Consider the following 22857-nt stretch of genomic DNA (forward strand, 5'->3'; position numbering starts at 1 on the left):
CAGCCACCGTGTCACAACGGGGCTAGAGGAGGGCATCTGCCCTGGATTCGAGAGTCCAAAAGGGCACCAGACGAGGCCACTCAGCAAATCTCCACCCGCCTTTGACGAGGGCGGCAGGGTGCTCAAACTTAGAGATTGGTCCCGGGTGCTTGTTATCCTCCCTACGCCTCCGCCACAGACCGTCCCCAATGCCTACCAACTACCTGCACCCCAAAATTGTGTAAAACCTAAACAGTATGAATTGTGGGAAAACTTGCCATTCTCTGGAATTATCCCTGATTTTCCCTCTGATTGAAATGTTACAGAGCAGCTCACAGACCTTTCTCAAAGCCTTCATGTAGGCAGCGGCTTTCTTCTTGTACTGCAGCATACACTCAGCTGACAGGGGACTAATGAACCCAGCTGCTGCCTTGGGCCCATAGCTCAGTGAAGCAACGAAGAAGTCCACGTTGTTGCTGAAGAAAGAGGCCATCTAAATGAGGCGCAATAAGAAGACAGATTTGGTGTTCCAGTAATATATCTAAACATGTATCTAACAGCTTACAGAGAAAAGTTAAAGATGTTGAAAATGGAAATGAAATTTCAACACCTGCCCAAAAGCTCACGTTTATTGATTCGAGAAGACCTAGGCAATGATTTATAATAAAAAGAGGATACCAGTATAAATACTGAGACCAGACTTCTAACATGTCCTACTCCAGACAATTTCTATTCTGCCTGAAGACCAAGACAGACTGATTTACTCTGTAGGTGACATTCATGAGTTGTTCACCTCATTAATTTCTGCCACTGTTTTATGACCATCTGTGTTTGGCTGTCTACATTCTGTTCGTATTTTACCTTTGAATGCAGAAGTATTCTAAATGTCCAACAGAAGACATGACACACACACGTCGAATATGTAATCTCTACTCGTTTATTCTGCAAAGCTCAATTTGTGGATTACAAATATAATAATAGTTTAAAAAAGACTGGAAATTCAGTAAATCCTTGTTATTTATACATTTAACATTTGTTAAATTTATGTAAGAGCCACAAAGACCCAATTCTGCTCAGCTATGATTTTGAAACTATGGCGCTACATGAAACAGTCATAAGAATAAAACTGTCTTGAAGGTTCTTAGTCAGAAAAAAGAAAGCTTTAGATAAAGAGTATTCTATTCTTATAAATAAGAAAAAGTGAATTGTGAAACGGCATGTTATACCTTGACAAAACTTGCTCAAAAATTAAGTAAAAAATCATTAATGGTCAGAAAGGTTGCAATTTTCATCAGTGTTTTACTTTGACAAATGAAATTATGTTAGGTAGTGTGGGTAAAGGACCTAGTTTTACTGCAGGTAAGGTAGCCTTTGTTCTTGGCTCCAGAGAAATAACCTTTGGAGTGATTGGGAAGCCTGAACCTGGGACATCCGGGCCACACTAGAGGACTGGTGCTGACTCTTGGGGGCTGGCCAGACCAGAAAAGACACACCTAGGAGGCTGGTTATCAGCTAGCCTCGGGAGGCATGATTTAGCCTACCATGCAGGACTGGCTGATAAAAGCCAGGAATACTAAGGCTCAGAGAGCTTCCTGGTTGACAAGAATGTCTGGGGTTGGGAGGGCAGTGTGTCCCTTGGGACATGGAAACTCCATGTTGGGAACCCTCTTGGATCCCAGTCCACGTGTCTCTTCATCTGTACCCTTTTATGGTTGTAATAAATCTGTAACTGTAAGTATGGTATAAAACCAAAAACCAAACCTGATGCTGTGGAGTCAATCCTGACTCATAGCGACCCTATAAGACAGAGGAGAACTGCCCAATAGGATTTCCAAGAAGCAGCTGGTGGATTCAAACTGTCGAACTTTTGGTTAGTATCTGAAGCTCTTAACCACGAGGTAAGGGCTCCAAGTATGGTATAAAAACCAAACCAAACCCAGTGCCATCAAGTTGATTCTGATTCATAGCGACCCTACAGGACAGAATAGAACTGCCCCACAGAATTTCCAAGGAATGCCTGGTGGATTCAAACTGCCAACCCTTTGGTTAGCAGCCATAGCACTTACCCACTACGCCACCAGGGTTTCCCAAGTATGGTATATTCCCTGTGAATTCTGAGAGTAGTCTCAGCAAAATTATCAAATACAAAGGGGCAGCCAAAGACTGCTAAGGGTGTCATGTGGACTCCTGAGCTTACAAATGGTGTCCTGAAGGGGTAATGGGAACCAGCCCCGAATCTGTGGCCAGCAGGTCAGAAGGTTGGGGTGTCATGTGGACTCCCCAAACTTTAGGCTGCCTATTTGGCAGTCTGAAGGAAGGTGTTCTTTTGACTTGTGAGGTCTGCCCAAGCTCCAGGTGGCTAGGGTCAGAGAGAGATACGAGGGTGGACAAGTGGGAATGTGAGGACTGGATCAATCTAGTCCACACTTTAGAGGGGACTGGATGTGTGCTGATCCTTACCGAGTAGGTAGTCTTCAGGCAAATGAGGATTCCAAAAATTTGAGCTCTATGTTCCTTGTGAATGACCCGGATGATCACAAACCCAGTATTTACATTTTGGTCAGGATAGTATGGTGAAGCTTATTTTCTTTCCTCTAATATTTCTACATTTTCCAAATTTTCTTTAATAGACATATGCTACACCTTCCTACTGGGAATTAGAAATCATAAGCTTTAGTCAAATTGCATTAGCTAAGTATTAAGCTGTGATCAACTAAAATTAGCTCAGATACTTACTTTAGTGAAAAATCATTTTTAAAAATCCCAAAGTGAAGATCAGCTACCTTTCCTTAAGGTTTCAGACAGAGCAAATCTAAGATACACTATGATATATGCACATATTTAATATCATAGAGTTCTCCTGAAAGGCAGCAGATGCAGACTCCTGTAAAATGCCAGCAGTCTTTTTCCAGAATTTTTCTTAATTCAATAAAAGCTAGGATTATCCCCAGAAAGCTTCTGGCCTGCCTACAGATGAAAGAGGTCAAAGAGGGCGTGGTTGCCTGGCTCAAGAATCTGGTAGGCACAAATCTGTGAGCTGACAGAAGCTAAAGACACTATATGCCTTTTAATCATGGCCCCACGCTATTACAAACTGTTACAAGGACAGGTCTGAGTTTGGGAAAGATGATGCTGAACGTCTAACATGACCTATGATCATTTCTGATTAACTTAAACCATTTGGGGGAAAAAAAATTGTTCCTATTACAGTCAATCTGTCAGAAAAAAGCATGGCAGATAGATACATATACAGAGATTCGCGTTTCCTTGAGAAATTACCTTGAGTCTGCTGAAATAAATGGGCTTAAATTAGTCCTGAATACAGTCCCTGGGGTTTTGTACATTATGGGTAGTTCTCAGAGAAATCCCAAGTGTTAAAGGTACTGACAACAGCCACATGAAGATGCACTCTGACAATTTGATTTCTACTGAACCCAGAATATCCAAGATGGGATTTTTTTTTAAACTGCACTTCAGTCACTTTATAACAACAGTTAAATACTTAATAATCCAAATGATTTTTACCTAATATTAAGGGCTCAATGAAAAAGACACCTGCTAAAGTCACTTTAAAAAGTACTTGCTAAGATATAAAACAGAACTGGCATTATCACAAGTGTTGTCAAAAAATCAATTAAGCAAACACACACATAAACAGACAAAAACAGGAGAAAAAACCCCAAAATCTTAATGGAGGGTGTTTTGGTATTTTTTCTCTTTTTTCTAATTTTCTGTACGTAGGTACATAATGTTCTACGAACCTATATAACAGACCCTTGGTACACACCAGGATCTATACTGAAGCCATCTAGAATCTTCAAATCATCAAATACTGCATTAAAACATAAACCGTGTGGTGATCTGTTCATTCACCACAAATGCTAAACAGTCACTACCATGTTGTTTTAAGTATGGGTCTAAAACCCAAACCTGTTGGTATAGAGTTGATTCCCACTCATAGTGACCACATAGGACAGAGTAGAACTGCCTTACTGGGCTTCCAAGCAGCAGCTGGTGGATTCAAACTGCCGACTTTTGGTTAGCAGCCGAGCTCTTAACCACTGTGCCACCAGGGCTCCAAATACGGGGAAGGAACGAGTAAAGAGACAACTTAATTTTGTCAAAAAGCTTGACGTACCAAAATCTTGTAACAGACCAATTCCCCCATGTCATTCAAGAAAAATAAAGGAGCATATTTCAGAAGTGAATTTCATATCAACATAAACCAGAGAAAAATTACCTTTCCTGCTCCATTTGTTAATGCTACTGCTGATGACAGGATACAGTCATTAGTTGTTATTAGCTTCTGGGTTGCTGTTGGTAGTTCATGCTCTATTGTAGCTTTCTGACTGTAATGTTTGGAAATATCTATAAAAGCAACCAAGCGAGAACTCATTACTGTCTACAGACAAGTCCCATACAGATAACCGGGCTGTTAATTTCTCAAACTTACAAATTTCTAAAATAAATTTGACAAAGAATGATGCCAAGTATCAGGGTTATGCTGACTATCAGTTAGGTCATGTTCCACACAGCAAACCTGAGGAACTGAGGGTCTCCTGACACCATCTGGGCTGTCTTTACTATGGCAACCAGCTTGTCGGTCTGATTCTCCCTCGTGTGAGTGTTAGCTCCAATTCTAGCATTCAGTAAATGACCCTGGCCAGTGTTAGCCAGTCAAAAACCACTGTTTTGTTGGCCCAGCAGGCACTATGGAGAAATTACCCAGTACTTATATAAGCAAGCCATCACGATGGACATCCAACATGGGAACGGTGTCCCATAATCCTCATCGGACCCAAGCTAGTTAGCTAGTACACATCCTAGCTGACGATGACAAGTGTCTACACAGCCAATAAGCTCTAGATATTGCAGGGGCTGTTTTCATGTGCTACTGCCTCCAGTCGAAGATTAAAACAAAGGCCCATGGTTGGCAAAACATAGAAAAGAGCGTTAGCTATAAAAGGCTTAACAGAATTTGCAGTAGGTAAGACTGTGGCCGCGTGCCTAGGTCTGGGGGTTTCCTGGGTCTCTGAGAGAGATATTTTGTCTTGGACATAAGGAAAAATGAGGGAATTATTAAGATGACACTTGATTTACAAGGACAGGTAATTATATAGGTGTATTTTTTTTAATAATGACGTATTTATAATACAGCTTCCTTTTAATTTTGTAGAATACTTCTGTTACAAGAACACTAATTTTCCTTACAAAAAGGCTAAAAAACAAAAATCACAAAACATGTAAATTAACTTTTATAGTAGGTATGTATGCAGGAAACTGAATTTATTCAGTATCAAGAGATTTAGTTGATTTTACACTATAAATAAAAAAGACCTGGTGGCGCAATGGTTAAGCGCTCAGTTACAAACCAAAAGGTTGGTGGTTTGAACCTACCAGTGGCTCTGCAGGAGAGAAGAGCTGGCAATCTGCTCGCATAAAGATTACAGGAAACCTATGCAGCAGTTCTACTCTGTCATGTAGGGTCATTATGGGTCAGAACTGACGACAGCATACAAGGACAACATGAATGAGATTATTTTTTCTGAAATTTTAAAACTAGGGAATTTTTTTCCTTTTTTTAAATTTTTTTTCTTTATTGTACTTTAGATGAAGGTTTACAGAACAAACTAGATTCTTACTAAACAATTAGTACACACATTGTTTTGTGACATTGGTTACCAACCCCACAACCTGTCAACATTCTCCCCTTCTCAACTTTGAGGGTGTTTTTTTTTTTTAATTGTACTTTAGATGAAGGTTTACAGAGCAAACTAGTTTCTCATTCAACAATTACTACACATATTGTTTTGTGACACTGGTTGCCAACCCCACCACATGTCAGCACTCTCCCCTTCTTGACCTTGGGTTCCCCATTATCAGCTTTCCTGTCCCCTCCGGCCTTCTCGTCCTTGCCACTGGGCTGGTATGTCCATTTAATCTCGTTTTGTTTTATGGGCCTGTCTAATCTTTGGCTGAAGGGTGAACCTCAGGAGTGATTTCAGTACAGTGCTATAAGGGTGTCCAGTGGCTATACTCTCGGGGTTTCTCCAGTCTCTGTCAGGCCAGAAAGTCTGTTCTTTTTTGTGTGTGTGTGAGTTAGAATTTTGTTCTACATTTTTCTCCAGCTCTGTCTGGGACCCTCTATTATGATCCCTGTCAGAGCAGTCAGTGGTGGTAGCCAGGCACCATCTAGTTGTGCTGGACTCAGTCCCGTGAAGGCTGTGATAGTTGTGGTCCATTAGTCCTTTGTACTAACCTTTCCCTTGTGTCTTTGGTTTTCTTCACTCTCCCTTGCTCCAGATGAGGTGGGACCAGTAAAATATCCCAGATGGCTGCTCACAAGCTTTTAAGACCCCAGATGCTACTCACCAAAGTAGAACGTAGACCATTTTCTTTATAAACTACGTTATGCCAATTGAGCTAAATGTTCCGCGAGACCATGGTCCCCACAGCCCTCAACCCAGTAATTTGGCCCCTCAGGGATAAAGCTAGGGAATTTCTATGTATAAACAAGTATAAACAAAACAAAACAAAAAATGTATTGCCATCAAGTTGATTACGACTCATTGTGACCCTACAGGACAAAGCAGAATTGCCCCATACGGTTTCCAAGGAGGAGCTGGTGGATTCGAACTGAGACCTTTTGGTTGGCAGCCAAGCCCTTAACCACTAAGCCAGCCTGTCAACCATCCATCATGTCTTCCAATACTTTGTATTATGTTTATAAGTGAAGACACAAAAGGCGTCTGGGGGCCTCTGACTCTACCATAATCTCCATCAGCTCATGCCAAATAATAACAGTAACATTCTCTGATTTGGACATATACAAACAAAGCACCTTTAAAAAACTGCATTTATAGATTCACTAAAATACCAAAGAAAACAAAACAAAACCCAACAAGAAGATATTTTCTATGTAAATGAAGCTTTAAGCCGCCCTTTCAGTGGATAGCTACTTCCCACCTCTTTAACATCTCCTCTACAGAAATTCTGAAGAAACCATCTGCTGGAAATAATCATACTATCAGCATAGGAAAAAATTTAAAAACAAAACAAAACTGTATCCACAGAGCTACTTGTGGTTTAGATGGCCTAGTTCTAGGGTAAGTCAAACTCTGGGATGGGGAACTACAGCCAAGCCCCAGCGCCCCACGCCAAATGCTGAACAGGAACAACGCAGCAGTCCCTTGGATTTCCTACAGGCCAGACCAGTTCTGCAGGGCTGGAGCTGACTATTGTCAACTGCCACCCAGACTGCCTGTCCAAGCTATGACTCCTGCAACCTGGGCTAGCTCCAGAAGCAGTGACTTATAAAGCTGCTTAAAACTGAAGACAAGCCACAAAAAGGCCCATCAGCTACACTGAATGGTAAGGTGGCACTCGGTAATATTGCCAAGGCTAACTCCCAGCGCCACAGAATGTGTGCCAGTCTACCAGAGGGTCTCAAATGCCCATCTTATACATGCTCTACAACATGGTTTTAAGATTTTAAAAATTCTTTGCTATCAAATTAGTGACTGGTCGCTAATTTTTTATTAAATGCAATGAATAATCTAGGTATTTGGCCCTATTTCCAAAAGTCTTTAATAACTGCTCCTTCTGTCTCTTCCTTCCCCAACCCCAACTGTCTCCAAAGGCAAAAGAAAGGAAGGCACAAAGGGACAAAAAAAGAGAAAGGAACAAAAGAAGCCAGGAAAGAAAGGAGAGAGGGAGGGGGGAGGGAATAGAGGAAGAGAGGGAAAGAGACAGGGAAGGGAAGGGAGAGAGAGAGAAAGAGGGAGCAAGAAAGAGAGAGAGAAAAAAAACCCTAGAGGCAATGCGGCCCCGTAAATTAAACAGTCATGACTCAGAATCACATGCTAAGAAACATGAAGTGTTCTAAAAGCTTTCCCTCTGCCCTCCAGCAGACTATTAGGAGCACAGGAACAACTGAAAACTGACCAAAGTTTCCAAACAGGCCTCCCTTACTTAAGGCTATGTTAAACAAAGGGGGACTTCAGGTGAGCACTTCGAACATGAAAATGCACAGGATGCTGTCTGGGGAGTTTGTTTCTACCTTGGTTTCCCCAATTCCTTTGTGCCTGTGCTCCAACAAGTGTGTGCGGCACGTGCCTGGTGTGGTAAAACCCACACACCTGCCTTAACTAATGGATTCTGGCTAAAGTACCGTGCACGAGGATTTCTCTTCAGCACTCTGCTTGCCTTCAGAAAGGGAGCAGATGGGAAAAGCAGAAGGCAGTGAGCTGTGCACTTTGACGTAAGCCAAATGCTACTTAGCCTTTATGTGAGGTCCATCCACCTCGGCAGGGTTTGTTTAAATCTCATTCAGATTTAAACAGATCTGAGAATGCCGGACGAAGGTTTGAAGCTTATTTATGTGATTTTTCAAGCCTCACCTTTCATGACATCATGAAATCCATGCAGAGCGGCACCCACGTTTGTTAAAACGGAGCTGTAGTTTGTCCGAAGGAGCCCGTCTGGCTCTGTACCTAGAAAACCAAAACCATAAATGTAAACATTTTCCCAGGAGATGTCATCTGAAAAATTGACAGCCCATTACCTCCTTCTATTTGGGGGAAGAGAGAGAATGCAATTTGCTTGTGATAAGTTGAAAATGACAGCTCTTAAAATCTTTGCAGACACATTCAGATATAACAGTGATGCACACACACACATCTAACTTTGTTGTGTATCTGTGTATCCTTAACGGTAAGTCTTTTTAATGGTTAAGAATCAAAATGAAACTGCTAAGCAGGATTAGTCTTTCATTACCCTTTTGGGAATGAAAGTCTTTGAAAATTTTCTCCTCGTTAATATAGAACACATTTTTCATCTTATTCTTTTCTTACACATTAGTATCGGCTGAACACCATTAAAAGCACTTTTATGAAAAGATCTGAGTTCCACTTCTGCCGCAACAGTCTGAGGAGATCCGCAGACCCACTGCCCAGTAGCACTAGTGAAAAGCATAAAAGATTACCACTGAAAGTCTCCGGGAAAATTCTAAAGGACCCGGAGCACATGAAAAAACATTTACTCAAGAAAAACTCCTAAAACTAGGTAAGAAGCAAGAATGTGTAATCTGAACCGAGATCCTCTCCCCACCTTCTCATTCCAGCTCAGTGAGATGGAAACTTCACTCCAGACGGGTGCAGCCAAGAACACAGGGCAAGTGTGGCCAAGAGGTGGGCTCTCTTCCTTACTCAGCCTGCATCCATGGGGCTGAGGCTGTACTTTGGACACTGTCCCGCCGAGAATACTGGAGTCCCAACTGCCCAGACAAAGGTTCCACACCAGAAAAGGCAAACTAAGAAGACCTGAGACTACTGCCCCTGCCTCCATTGAGTGCCCAGCTTCTAAAGCAGGCATGTCACTCAGAGGAAAAGCACAACACTGTCACCACCCCAGCTCCATAGCTGTGGCTAAGACATTTTGCCCAGGGAGGAAACAGACCTTAAAACAGAGACTCTGAATATCCCAAAGGAACTGTGTGCAGTAAATAAACAATAAAAATCAGCAAACTTGCAGTGTTCAAACCTTGCACATTCCAAAGAAGGGACTGGCCCTCTGCCATTCCTGGAAGATAACCTCTGAGCCTTTGGAATATTCTGCCTGATAAAGGGTATCTTTGTATAACTGGGGCCTTGGGCCAGGCCAGATAATTTAAGCTAAGTGGAGGGCTTGGGCCATTTTCTATCAGTCTGACCTTTGGAGGGGCTAGAGACTGAGTAACTGGGGACAGTTATGGAGGTGGTCCATGCATACATGACTGACCCCCAATAAAAACCCTGGACACCAATGCTCAGGTGAACTCCCTTGACTGGCAATATTTTGTATGTGTTGTTGTCATACATTGTTGCTGGAAGAATTATACATGGCTGTGTGACTCCACTGAGAGAAGACAACTGGAAGCTTGTGTCTGGTCTTTCCTGGACTCTGCCCTCTGCACCTTTTCCTTTGTAAATTTTTACCTGCATCCTTTCATTGTAATAAAATGTAACTGGGAGTGTTACCGTTCTTTGGAGTTCTGTGGGCTCTTCCAGCAAACCATCAAACCTGAGGGTGGTCTTGGGGACTTTCAACGCAAAGTGATTTCATTTGCAATGGAGTATGGAGAAGTTTACATGTAAACGTGCTCTCAAAAACAAAAGAGGTTTTGATGAAAAGCAATTAAAAGAAGATTGTTAGACTCATTAGAAATATCAGCTAAACTCTAGGGCAGCTAGTTTACCAGATAAAGAATCAGGGAAGAACAGCTCCTTTGGGATCAGAACAAATCTCAAACACTGAGCTCAAAAACTACCCCTTCAAAAAAGCCTAAGTTTCACTGGATCAGTCTGTGGAGCAATTTATGACCCAGATTATTTTTAAGAACAGTGCAAGGGGCCAGCAATTAATAAAGCTTAACAGCTGGGTGTGGCCACAGAGACAGTCAAAGAGAGCCCTGCCAGAACCACTGTCATCCCAGGGTGATCATGGGCATACCCAAGCCTGTGCCCCTTGAGGAACAACATTGGAGGCTTCACACGGCAGGGGTGGGGGAGAAAAAGACTTCACTAAAATAATTCAGCCAGTCATTAAACAAATAATAACTATTATAACTCCCAGATCGGGGGGACTAATACCTAAAGTTGTTACAATATATTATCTAAGTTGTACAGTTTCCTACAAAAAACAATGAGACATGCAAAGAAACAGGAAAGTCTGACGCACACACCAGAAAAAAGCAAGCAATAGAAACTGCTGTGAGAGTGAGAAGACTTAACAGGCTTCAAAGTAGCCATTATAAATATGCTTAAAAAGCTAAAGGAAAATATGCTTAAAGAAGATATTCTGACAATATCTCATCAACTAGACAATCTCGATAAAGAGATATAAATTATTTTTTAAAAGAATAAAATGAAAATTCTGACGTTGAAAAGGATAGTAACTGAAATAAAACAATCACTAGAGGGACTCAATCTCAGATTTGAATGGGCAGAAGAAAGAATTAGCAAACTTGAAAACAGATCTATGTCTATTCTTATGCAATCTGAAGAAGACACAGAAAAAGGAATAAAGAAAAATGAACAAGTAGGTTGCCACTGAATGCACCAACCTATGCATAACTGGAGTACAAGAAGGAGAAAAGAGAAAGGAGAAAAAATACTGGAAGAAATAATGGCTGAAAACTTCCCAAACTCGAAAAATATGAATCCAGGAAGCTCAAGGAACTCCAAGTAGGATAAACACAAAGAGATCCACAAACACACACATCATAGCTAAAAGTCAAAGACAAGAAAAGCTGCAAGAGAACAATGATGTGACACTTACAAGGGAACCCCAATAAAATTAACAACTATCTTCTCAACAGAAACAATGGGGGCAAGAAGGCAGTGAGAAAACACATTCGAAGTGCTCAACAACAACAACAAAAGTCAACCAAGATTCCTATATTCAGCAAAGCCATCTTTCAAAAATGAAGGAAAATAGACACCCCCAGATAAATAAAAGGAGGTTCTTCTGGCTGAAAGTAAAGACCCAGACAGTAATTTAAGTTCACATTTAAAAAAAAACAAAAACAAAGAGCACTAAACTCATGACCTTTGAGTTGATTCCAACTCACAAAGTAGAACTGCCCCATAGGGTTTCCAAGGAGCAGCTGGTGGATTTGAACTGCTGACCTTTTGGCTAGCAGCCAAGCTCTTAATGACTGAGCCACTAGGGTTCCTTTAAAGAGCACTAGTAAAGGTAATTAAAAATCATAAAAGACAGTATAAATGCATATTTCCTTACTTAACTGATTTAAGAAATAGTTGTGTAAAATAATATGTATATAATGTATTATTGGGCCTATAATATATAGAAAGCAATATTTTTACCAATAACAGCACAAAAGGGGTGAGGAGGGGTAAAGCTATATTGAACTCCAGATGCTAACTTGAACCTACAGGAACAAATGTAGAGAACCAGAAATGATAAATAAGAAGTTTTAATATAAGAGAAGCTATAAATATGTACTTGCTTTCTTCCTTCAACTTTTTTAAGGACATAAAATTACATAAATAATTATAACAATGTATTATTGGGTTGAAACATTTATACATGCAATATGTATAACAATAATACCACAAAAAGGGGGAAAAGGGAACCGAGCTATATAGGAGTAACGTTTTTATATCTCACTGGAATTCAGTTAGTATAAATCTAAGCTGATTCTGATTAGTTAAGATGAATATTAATTCCCTACAGCAACCACTACATCAATAACTAAATATATATGCACTGGGTTTTTTGGGTTTGGCAGCAATGGGTTTATAGATAAATATAGTGAAAATCATTAAAGAAATCAAAATACTACATTAGAAAATATTTACTTTGTGAAAAAAAAGTAATGGAAGAAGAGAGTAACAAAAAAAGATATGGATGTATAGAAAAGTAAAGTGGCAGTTGAAAATCTAACTATATAAATAATAATATTAAATGTAAATGGCTTAGACTATCCAATAAAAAGGCAGAGATAGTCAGACGGGACATAAAAAGAGATCCAACTATACACTGTCTCTAAAACTCACACTTTAGATTCAGAGATACAAACAGTATTTTTACACAAATAATGTGCACCTTCTACATGTTTGCCAACCGCGTCCCTGCCCCCATGAGGTATTTTTTTAAATGCCACTATGCCAATTTTTTTTTTACATGTTGCTGTAAAAAAATAAAAAATTAGTATAGTGTGCTTATAAAAATACCTTGCAAGGGGGAGGGCACGGTTAGCAAGCAATGTAGATATTAAGTGTTACGTGTGTAAAAATATGGTAGATTGAAAGTAAAAAGACGGAAAAAGATACATCATGCAAACAGTAACTACGAGAAAGCTGGAGTGGTTATACTCAGATAACACAGAGTATAAAACAGAAAATGTTACTAGAGATAATAGGGACATTTTAAAATTAATAAAAGGGTCAATCCAACAGGAAGATGTAACAATTATAAACACACGTACCTAATTGCAGAACACCAAAACATATGAAGCAAAAACTGACAGAAATGAAGGAAGAACCAGACAATTCAATGGTAATACTGGATACTTAATGTAACACGTTCAGTAATGGACAGAGTAACCAGACAGCAGGTCAACAAGGAAGGAGAAGACTTTAACAACACTATAAAGCAACTAGACCTGACATTTATAGAACACACTACCCAACAACAGCGGAACACACATTCTCTAGTATACACGGAACATTTTCCAGGGTAGACCATACATGTTAACACATAAAACAGACTGTAGTTATTTTGAAAGGACAGAATTAATACAAATTATGTTCTCTGACCACATGGAATGAATTAAAAATCAATAACAAAAGAAATCTGGGAAACTCAAATATGTGGAAATGAAACAACACACACATAAATAACCAATGGGTCAATGAAGAAATCCTAAGGGAAATTATAAAATGCTTTGAGATGAATGAAAATGAAGATATAACATACCAAACCTTATGGGATGCAGCTAAAGCAGTGCTTAGAGGGAAGTTTATAGCTGTAAACGCCTACAGTAAAACTAAGAAAGACGGCAAATCAATAACCTAACCTTACACATTAAGAAAGTGGAAAAAGAAGAGCAAATTAAATCTAAAGCAAGTAGAGGAGAGAAATAATCCAACCTGATAGAAATAAAAAGGGTTATAAAGGAATACTCTGAATGACTGAATGCCAATAAATTAGACAACTGAGATGAAAATGAACAAATGCCTAGAACGACGCAAACTATCAAAACTTACTCATGAAAGACAGACACCTGAATAGATGTATAACAAGAACCTAAATATTAAAAAAAAAGAAAGAAAACCTACTCACAAAGAAAAGTCCGGGCCCAGATGGCTTTACTGTGAATTCTACCAAACATTTAAAGAAGCATTAACACCATTCTTCCCAAATTCTCCCCTCAAGAAAACAGAAGAGGAGGTAACACTTCCCAATTCATTCAATGAGGGCTGATACCAAAACAAGGCAAACACTGCACAAGAGAGCTACAAACTAGCAGTTTTATAAAGGAAATAGAAGAATCCTCAAAAAATTCTAGCAAACCTAAAATGACTTCTACACCATGAACGAGTGGGATTTATCCTAGAATGTAAGGTTGGTTTAACAACTAATACTCAATTACTGTAATATACTATCTCAATAGAAGAAAAAATAAAAACCATATGATTGTGTCAACAGATGCAGAAAAAGCATACGGCAAAATCCAACACTGTTTCATTATAAAAACTAGCAATAGAAGAGAGTCTCCAGGGTATTTATGAAAGAACCCATAGCAAAAGAAAAAACGGATAAACTAGACTTCTTCAAAATTAAAAACTTTTGTGTTTCAAGTGACAATACAAAGAAAGTGAAAAGACAACCCACAGAATGGGAAAAAAAAATTTGCAAATCATATGTCTGGTATGGGGCTTGTATCTAGAGTATATAAACTGCTACAAGTCAATAATATGTGACAAAAGACCCGATTTAAAAAAATAGGCAAAGGATTTGGATAGACATTTCTCCAAAGAAGATAGATAAATGGCCAGTAAACACATGAAAAGATGCTTGACATCAGTAGCCATCAAAGAAATGTGAATCAAAACCACAATAAGATACCACTTCATTTCCTCCAGTATGGCTATAATCAAAAAGTCAGATAATAACAAGTATCGCAAGGGTGTGGAGAAATTGGAACCCTCATACCCTGCTGGAAATGTAAAACGATGCAGCCACTTTGGAAAACAGTCTGGCAGTTACTCAATGGTTAAGCAAAGAATTTACCACACGACCTGGAATTCCACCTCTAAGTGTATATCCAAGAGAAATGAAAACATATGGCCACACAAAAACTTGTACTTAAATGTTCATAGCATTATTCATAATAGCCAAAAGGTAAAAACAATCTGAATGACCATCAACTAATCAATGGATAAACAAAAATATGGTGTACCCATACGATGAAATATTATTCGGCCATATATTATTCCGCCATAAAAAGGAATGAAATTCTGATATATGCTACAACATGGTGAACCCTGAAAACATTATACTAAGTGAAAGAAGCCTAGCACAAAAGACCACATATATGATTTGATTTATATGAAATGTCTAGAAAGGGCAAATCTATAAACACAGAAAGTAGATCAGTGGCTGCCGGGGACTAAGGAAGATGGGGAGATGGGTGTAGTAGCTAAAGGATACGTGATTTCTTTTTGAGGTGATGTAAATGTTCTAAAATTGACTGTGGCGATGGTTGCACATATCTGTGAATATACACGGATTGATCACTGAGTTGTATACTTTAGTAGGTGAATTGCATGGTTTGTAAATTATACCACAATAAAGCTATGACAAAATAAAACGGGATCATAGCACTAGGAAAACCATGGCATTCTTAAAAGTACCATTTAAACTGAGGTCCATTTAATTATTTGAAAATACTTTTTCTCAAATTAGGCCAAAGGGGAAAAAATACTATTTTGACTTCTAATACTTCCCTCTGCTACTTGTTGGAGAGTTGATGCAAGTTCTTATGATTTGCCCGTCTCGATTTTAAAAGAGGAAGGAGAGGAAGGGAATTACTATTCAGTGCATGTCCCCTTCTCGATTTTAAAAGAGGAAGGAGAGGAAGTGCATGTCCTCTATGCCGGATGTTTTACATTCTTACTTTAACTTAATAATCACAACATTTACCTCCATTTGACAAATGGGGAAACTAAGGTACAAAGAGGTAAAGTGATTTGCCCAAGGTAATGAATGTTTAAGGGGCTGGAGGATTTGAATTTAAGTTCTTCTAACTCAAGATCCTAGGCTCTTCCCATTTTACCAAGCTGAACAGTCTTCCTTTTCCAGATTCTTGTACTCTAAGTCCTTCAAGTTGAACCATAAGAGGTAAAACATACTGTTAACGGATTGAATTAATGTCCCCCCAAAATGTGTGTCCTAACCTCTCTGCCTATGGTTATAATCCCATTTGGAAATAGGTTGTCTTTGATATGTTAATGAGGCAGGATTAGTGTAGGGTATACCTTGAATCAGTATCTTTTGAGATAGAAAAGAGAGTAAACAAGCACATACAGCAGAGCTGGGGGAAGAGGAAAGCCAAGCCATATGAAGGCCACCAAGGAGCCAAGGAACAGAAGTGGAAGAGACAAGGACCTTCCCCCAGAGCTAAGAAAAAGGAAGCTTTCCCCTAAAGCCAGCACCGTGAATCCAGACTTCTAGCCTCCTAGGCTGTGAGAAAATTAATTTCTATTTGCTAAAGTCTCCCTAAAGTCACCCACTTGTGGTATTTCTGTTACAGCAGCACTGGATAACTAAGACACATACTTACTTGGCAAGGCAAGAAGAGAGACGTAAGTCTGGAGCTTCTCAAACACAGCTGTCATCTTTTTCATATCCTGAGACAGTTCTAGGTTCCTGGCTCTCAGCGCAGATGTGCACAGAGAAGACTCACATTCTTCTTCTAAACTAGGAATGGGTAGATTTGTAAAAAGTAAGCATCCTAAACAATTTGCAATTAGCTACAACAAAACATCTAAATTCTCAAACAAGGATATACAAAGAGAGACTCTGCAGAATAAGGAATTTGATCTATAAGGTTCTAATTTTTTTTTTCACCATGACACACCCAACTGCTTGCTGCCAATGCCAATGGAGTTACAGAGGATTACATGAAAGAAAAAAAAAAAAAATGCATCCTGAGAACAGCACAAAAGGTTTTCCTTAAAATATATACACAGAAAAACATTTCATCAACTGAATTTCTAAAGAGAATTAATCAAAACAGGGTTGCCACTGACACTAGCGGAGATAATTATTAAGAAACCTTTCTGCTTTATTGATAAATGTGTGTTGTTTTCAGATTTTTATGAGTATGAATAAAGCTGTTGTGAACATTTTTGTACAAATAAAAAGAAATCTTTCTTCATGCGTATGTATTTTCAAAAGCCAAACAGATAAGAAAAATGTCTACAGCTTCGAATTTAAAAATAAATGCCTAACAGTCCTAAAAACACATTTTATCATTTTAAATTTTAAATAGGTGCTTTGGAAAACTTACTTATAAGGTAAAAAACATGTGGACTCTGGCCAATGTTTATTAAAAATAAATAATAGTCAAGTCCAACGCATGTTACACAAAGCTAGAAAAGATGGCCCAGGAGGCGTAACCCTTCCTTCCCATGCCCTGTCCCCTGCCTCTCTAGTTCTGCTTTCCCCAGAGTAGGCAGATTGATTCCATACTAAGCCCATTTACTACTAAAGACCAGGTCCTCTTGTCAATGAAGTGGTATTTACACCAGTGCCCCTCAAACTGCTGAAAAACACGAATGCCTCGCAGGCAGGGCTGAAAGCATATGGGGCAGGACCTTCTAAGAACAGGAATCCCACGTGGAGAAGGGACTATCCAGTGTTTCTAAATAGCTAATAGCTAAAAGACAGAACAAAAAAACATAAATGTTTCAATGAGTAAGTACCACTTTTGTAATGGCTCTTTTTAAACATAAGCCAAATCAATAAGGTATATTCTACTTTAGCATGATTTGAACCTCCAGAGTGAATTTTCAAAAAAAAAAAAAAAACTCTACACCTACCCATAACATGTAAGTATCCGAATAAATTATAATCCATGATTATTAGCTTAAATCAAGAATTTTCTGATTCCCATATGTTCAAATCATAGAATTCAGTTACTAAACTACTGTTAGGTTATAATGAGAAAATATGATAGCTCTTAACAACTATTTAAAAAAAACAATGAAATCTTATGTTTTATGAAAACCTAAAATATAATATTTTAGTTTTATTGGTAAAACTAAAAACTTTTGAACTACAACTACTTGTATATTTTCAATATCTGTAAGTTACTGATCTAAACATTTTCTAAACTTATTTTGCAATATACTATAATAAATATATGTTCTTATTTCTCTTGTGGTCCAGTTTTATTACTCTTTGATTGCTTAAAAAAAAAAAAACTTACATCTTAGGATGAAAAGATTTAGAAGAATTAGGAGTCCTGGCAGTTTTAGACCAAAAGTATTAGTAACCTATAAGCAGTATTATCACATTTCAGGTTACATATATTATTTTCTCTGTCTTTTCAAAAATATTTAACATGGTCTGTTTAAGATTAAAAAATGAGATATTCTATACTGGCTTGAGTAGATAAAGTTTTTAGTTTATACCTTAAATAAATCACCAATAATAAAAACAAGAATATACCCTTTCAAAGAAACCCAAGGATTACAGAGCTGGGATTAGAAGTCAACTATTGTAGTCCCCATCTGGATGTTTAGAGCAACCGAACCCGTAGCCATCGAGTCTACTCCAACTCATAGCGACCCTACAGGACAGAGGAGAATTGCCACATAGGATTTCCAAGGAGCGGCTGGTGGATTCAAACTGCCAACCTTTTGGTCAGCAGCCGAGCTCTTAACCATTGCACCACCAGGGCTCTGTTTATAGCAAAGGGATAATGAAAACCCAAAGCTAAAATATTTCTTTCAATAAATGTGTCATTCACAATCACTGAAAATACTAGCCCATAGTCTAACGTGGTTACAGTAATAGCCACAGTACAGAATACTGAAAAAAAAAAAAAAACCCTAGCTAACAGTCTACAACTCAACTTTCTTAAACATAAGTTTACACTGCTCAAGTCATGGTTTACCCTTTTTCACAAGCCCAAATCAACTGTGGTGCAGAAAGGTCAGCCAGATCACAGGAGACACATATTTACTACTTTATTTAATTCCAGAGCAGGTCAGGTGATAGCCCACAACTCCCCAAGTTCACTGGCCTCAAGTGGCAAGTACCTTTTTAACTGATAAGGAAGAATCTTTCTAAGAAAACATATGTAGGAGGTTAAATGCTCTGAAAAAGTTTTCAATTTCACAGTTGTTTCCTGGAAAAGAAAAACAATTTCAAGATTAATAGTGTAATTTGACAAGGGGGAGCTCCTGCTTCCAGAAATAATAACGTGAAGAAAATTACCAGGACAGTCACAGTATCCTCAGTGATGCTTTCAAATAAATGAAGCATTCCTTCCTCAAGAGGGCGAACATAGGACGCGTTTTCATGAAGGTATTGTGAGAACTGAAGGGGAGGGAAGGGATTTTGAGTCAGATCACGAGAAAATAACAGCTGTCAACACATCTGTACCCAGGCCCACTGGGCTACCAACCTCAATTCTTTCAGAAACATTTTTGGATTCTGGAAACCCAAAGGGCAGATGCTCCCCCTTAACAGTCCCAGATGGTATTCCAAGTCCCCATTGTCCAAACCCAGAATAGGAAGAGGCGTGACACAATGAACAACCAGGCACTGGGGGAGAGAGGACGGACGCTGCATTGCAAACCAGTACCTCCCTGACCACCTGCTTCTCCACAGGTCTCCCAGCTTAAAAAAAAATATGAAAATTGTTAAGACTGGGTAACACAGATTTATTGGGTTATTTACCTCATTTTTAAAAAACAAGCCCATTAAAGGCAGCTTCTTATCTTTACTGTATACAATGTGCAGGATTAAAAAATTCCAGGAAGGTAATTATCATCAAAATGAGGATATGGGGGGAAGGGTGTGACATCCCTGGGGACAGCAGAAGCCTGGTGCCCAGACCCCTCCCAAGTCCCACCCTCCTGTGCATCTCTTCGCTTACATCCTTTGTGTTCACAATAAATGGTAACTGCAGAATAACTGAGATTCAAAACGGAAGAGCCAACAGCTGCTGTCAAGCCGACTCTGACTCATGATGACCCCATGTGTGTTGCAATAAAACTGTTCTCCGTAGGGTTTTCAACAGCTGGTTTTTTGGATTACCAGGCCTTTGTTCCGAGGTGCCTCTGGGTGGGCTTGAGCCTCCAACCTTTCGATTAACAGCTGAGCATGTTAACTGTTTGCACCACCTAGGGACTCCGGACCAAGAGGACTGGCCACTTAATAAAGAAAGACAACATTGAGCATGTAGGGTCTTAATGATGTTATTTGGGACTTGAAACCATTTCATACCTTGGGAAAATTTAAGATTTGTTTTAGTTCAGAGCTTGTTTTCCCAAGATTCGTCAGTTGATACCTAGTGCCTAAGAAACCCCTTTCTCATAGGGTAATTTCGTATGTTTTTTTTTTTTTAATTACATCTAGCTAGTCAATGAATCTTTGAAAAAGGTGTTCAACCTATTTGCACAAAATAGATGTAAATCAAATCAGTAGAGTTTGAATTACTTGGGAAAAAAATGAGGATATAAAAAAATTGTATAACACTCACTGATACCTTAGTATTTATAAAGGGCTAATTCAGTAAGAAAATCAGATTCAGAAAAAGATCCTAAGGCATTCAGGAAATTTGGAGGCAAAAAGATGACTTTCATTTATGAAGTGTCTCAATTACCTAAGTGCATGATGGCTCAAGTTCGATTTCTAGTATAGATATGTAAGGCCCCACTCATCGTGCAGACAAGTGATTCCAATGGCTCTGCTGAGAGCTACATAGATACAGGGCCCCGGGCAAGTCAACCTCTCTGGCCTTCAATCTTCCAAGCTGTAAAACAAGATGAACTCTAAGCTTAGAGTTCTAAAAGTCTATTTTATGATTTTATGAACAAGTCTAAACATTCCGGTCATCTCTTAACAAACAGTTACTCCATCTCTTTCAACATTATAGACTTGTTAGAAAAACCATAGGGCCCTTCTTCCATAGGCCAAAGCACTTCTCAAGAAGTAAAATATGGAAAGATACATGAATTCTTCAAACTAATAAAGTGTTTCTGACAAGTGAAGGTTAATATATTTGATTCTCACCGTGCGGACAAAATGTGGCTCAAGATAAAATAAAATTCTAATAATGAACGAAGACTCAGTATTTGGAAAAAAGTCAACTATAGCATACAGGTTTTTTTGTTTTTTAAAACGTACCTCACAACGAAAGCTATACAGTGAGTACAAATAGAAAAATGCCAGCAAATTAACCCTTCTAATAATAAAGTCAGGTCCCTGCGTGGCATAAACAGTTTGCTCTGGTCTACTAACCTAAACGTTGGCGGTTCAAACCCACTCAGCAGTGCCACAGAAGAGAGGCCAGGCAACCTGTTTCCATAAAGATTATAGCCAAGAAACCCTCTGGAGGAGTTCTACTCTGTAATAGATGGGGCTGCCATGAGTCGTACTGACTTGACGACAATGGAAAATAATAAAATCCCTCTTCTCATTATGTCACACCCCCAGTCATAAAGCTACAGAGGCCTCCATCCTATTTACCAAGAGGTCTCCACCATGGCATGCCCTGAGGGGCCTCGCAGAGCTATTTTCTCTTCTCAGCCTCACACCCACTCCTTCCTTCAGTAACTTCAGACACCAGCCAAGACAGTCTGCTCCCTACTCCCCTCTCTCCCCAACACACAAACGCCCCACTACGGTTTCCTGTTTCCATGGATTCGCGCACGTCTTTCCCTTTTCTGGGAGTAAGAAAGCCTCCCCTCTTGCTCACTCTTCAAGGCCCACCTCAAATCCCCAAAGCATCTTTCCAGACATTACCACAGACAGCAACTGCCCTCTCTCCTGACGACCTCATGCCGCTTACTCATACCACTCATTCACACTGAGGCCTTCTAACAACTCCCGTGGTATTTAATTTCTTAAGAATTTCCATTTTTGCCTCAAGGGTAAAAATCATAACACACAGTTTTCCAGGTCCTCCACAGCACCTGGCCAAAGGTCTCGTACACACAGGTAACTGCAAATTCACTGGTGCACAGAAGTGCCTGGAAATAAATAACCCGTTTCCCTCTCTACTCAGGGCAAACATAATGTGTTCTGAGTTAACTCTACCTTCTGATTCAGTGGAGATATAGTGTCGATGGCAGAATCAACAGGAAAAATCTGAATCCTCTGTTCCGTATAGGTGTGAAAGTTCAGAAGAGCCGTCACAAGATCTTGAACAAAAGCCAGGGCCTGCCCAGCAATGTCCCGCATCTTCAGCTTTAAAATTAAAAAGTAGATAGTTAAAGTCAACTATCAAGTTGTTTCTCTAACATAACTTTATTAAGTCTGCTTCTGGAGAAAACACGTAAACCGTACTGTAATTATACTCACTCCTCACCTATTGACATGGGTAGGTTCCAAAGACCAGGTCGTTATGGGAAAATCGACATTATATGAAAACATAGGATAACCACATCAGATCACAAAATGGAGGATGACTACATCACTACATACCTGCCAAATCACATCATTACATAACTGCCAAACCACTGAGAATCATGGCCCAGCCAAGTTGACACACAACCTTAGCCATCACAGCTAGCATTACTCTCACTTCCCACCTCAGCAACTGTTAATTCCAGACATACATCGTTAATGTGCAAAATAGATAGATTTTCTACTACTGTCATAAATGAAAAATGTCAGATAATGAGATAGGAAGTGAGGAGCAGGTGTATTCCTTAATTTAAATTCATTTCCTTCCATGGAAGTTTTAATATTCCTATCTAAGTATTAATAGACTGAATAATGTCGATCAAATATATATGTTGAAATCCTAAACCCTGTACCTATGAGTATAACCCTGTTTATTACATGAATAAGATCATACCAGAGTAGGGTGGGTCCTAAACCTAATCACTTCTTAGCTACAAAAAGAGCAGGCTAGACAGAGAGACAAATACAGGGGAAGACAGACACCAAGGAACATCGAGACACTAAAGACAGACACTAAATGAACCTCAAACATCATGCACAGACACCAGGAACTAAGAGAGGCTCACAGAAGGACTCAACATGGCTAAAGCCCTGATTTGAACTTTCAGAATCCAGAACTGTGAGAAAATGAATTTCTGTTCTTTAAAGCCACCCACTTGTGGTATTTCT

At 39.2% G+C, this 22857-nt stretch overlaps 1 protein-coding gene across 6 annotated transcripts in view; it reads right to left on the reverse strand.

Annotated features, from left to right (window-relative positions):
- The window catches only part of PPP1R21 (protein phosphatase 1 regulatory subunit 21), an 85461-nt gene that overhangs the window by 34321 nt on the left and 28283 nt on the right, over positions 1 to 22857 (reverse strand). For 5 of the 6 annotated variants that reach the window (XM_064277121.1, XM_064277120.1, XM_064277119.1 and 2 more), the window contains exons 9-15: positions 21820 to 21969; positions 18991 to 19092; positions 18813 to 18901; positions 16328 to 16464; positions 8379 to 8471; positions 4220 to 4347; positions 320 to 472 (exon numbers count right to left, since the gene is read on the reverse strand). In XM_064277121.1, coding sequence (XP_064133191.1) covers positions 320 to 472; positions 4220 to 4347; positions 8379 to 8471; positions 16328 to 16464; positions 18813 to 18901; positions 18991 to 19092; positions 21820 to 21969 — 852 coding nt within the window. The remainder of the gene's footprint in view (positions 1 to 319; positions 473 to 4219; positions 4348 to 8378; positions 8472 to 16327; positions 16465 to 18812; positions 18902 to 18990; positions 19093 to 21819; positions 21970 to 22857) is intronic. The other variant, XM_023557254.2, reaches the window with a different exon arrangement.

The sequence above is a fragment of the Loxodonta africana genome, chromosome 26, assembly GCF_030014295.1.
Source record: "Loxodonta africana isolate mLoxAfr1 chromosome 26, mLoxAfr1.hap2, whole genome shotgun sequence".
Lineage (NCBI taxonomy): Eukaryota > Metazoa > Chordata > Mammalia > Proboscidea > Elephantidae > Loxodonta > Loxodonta africana.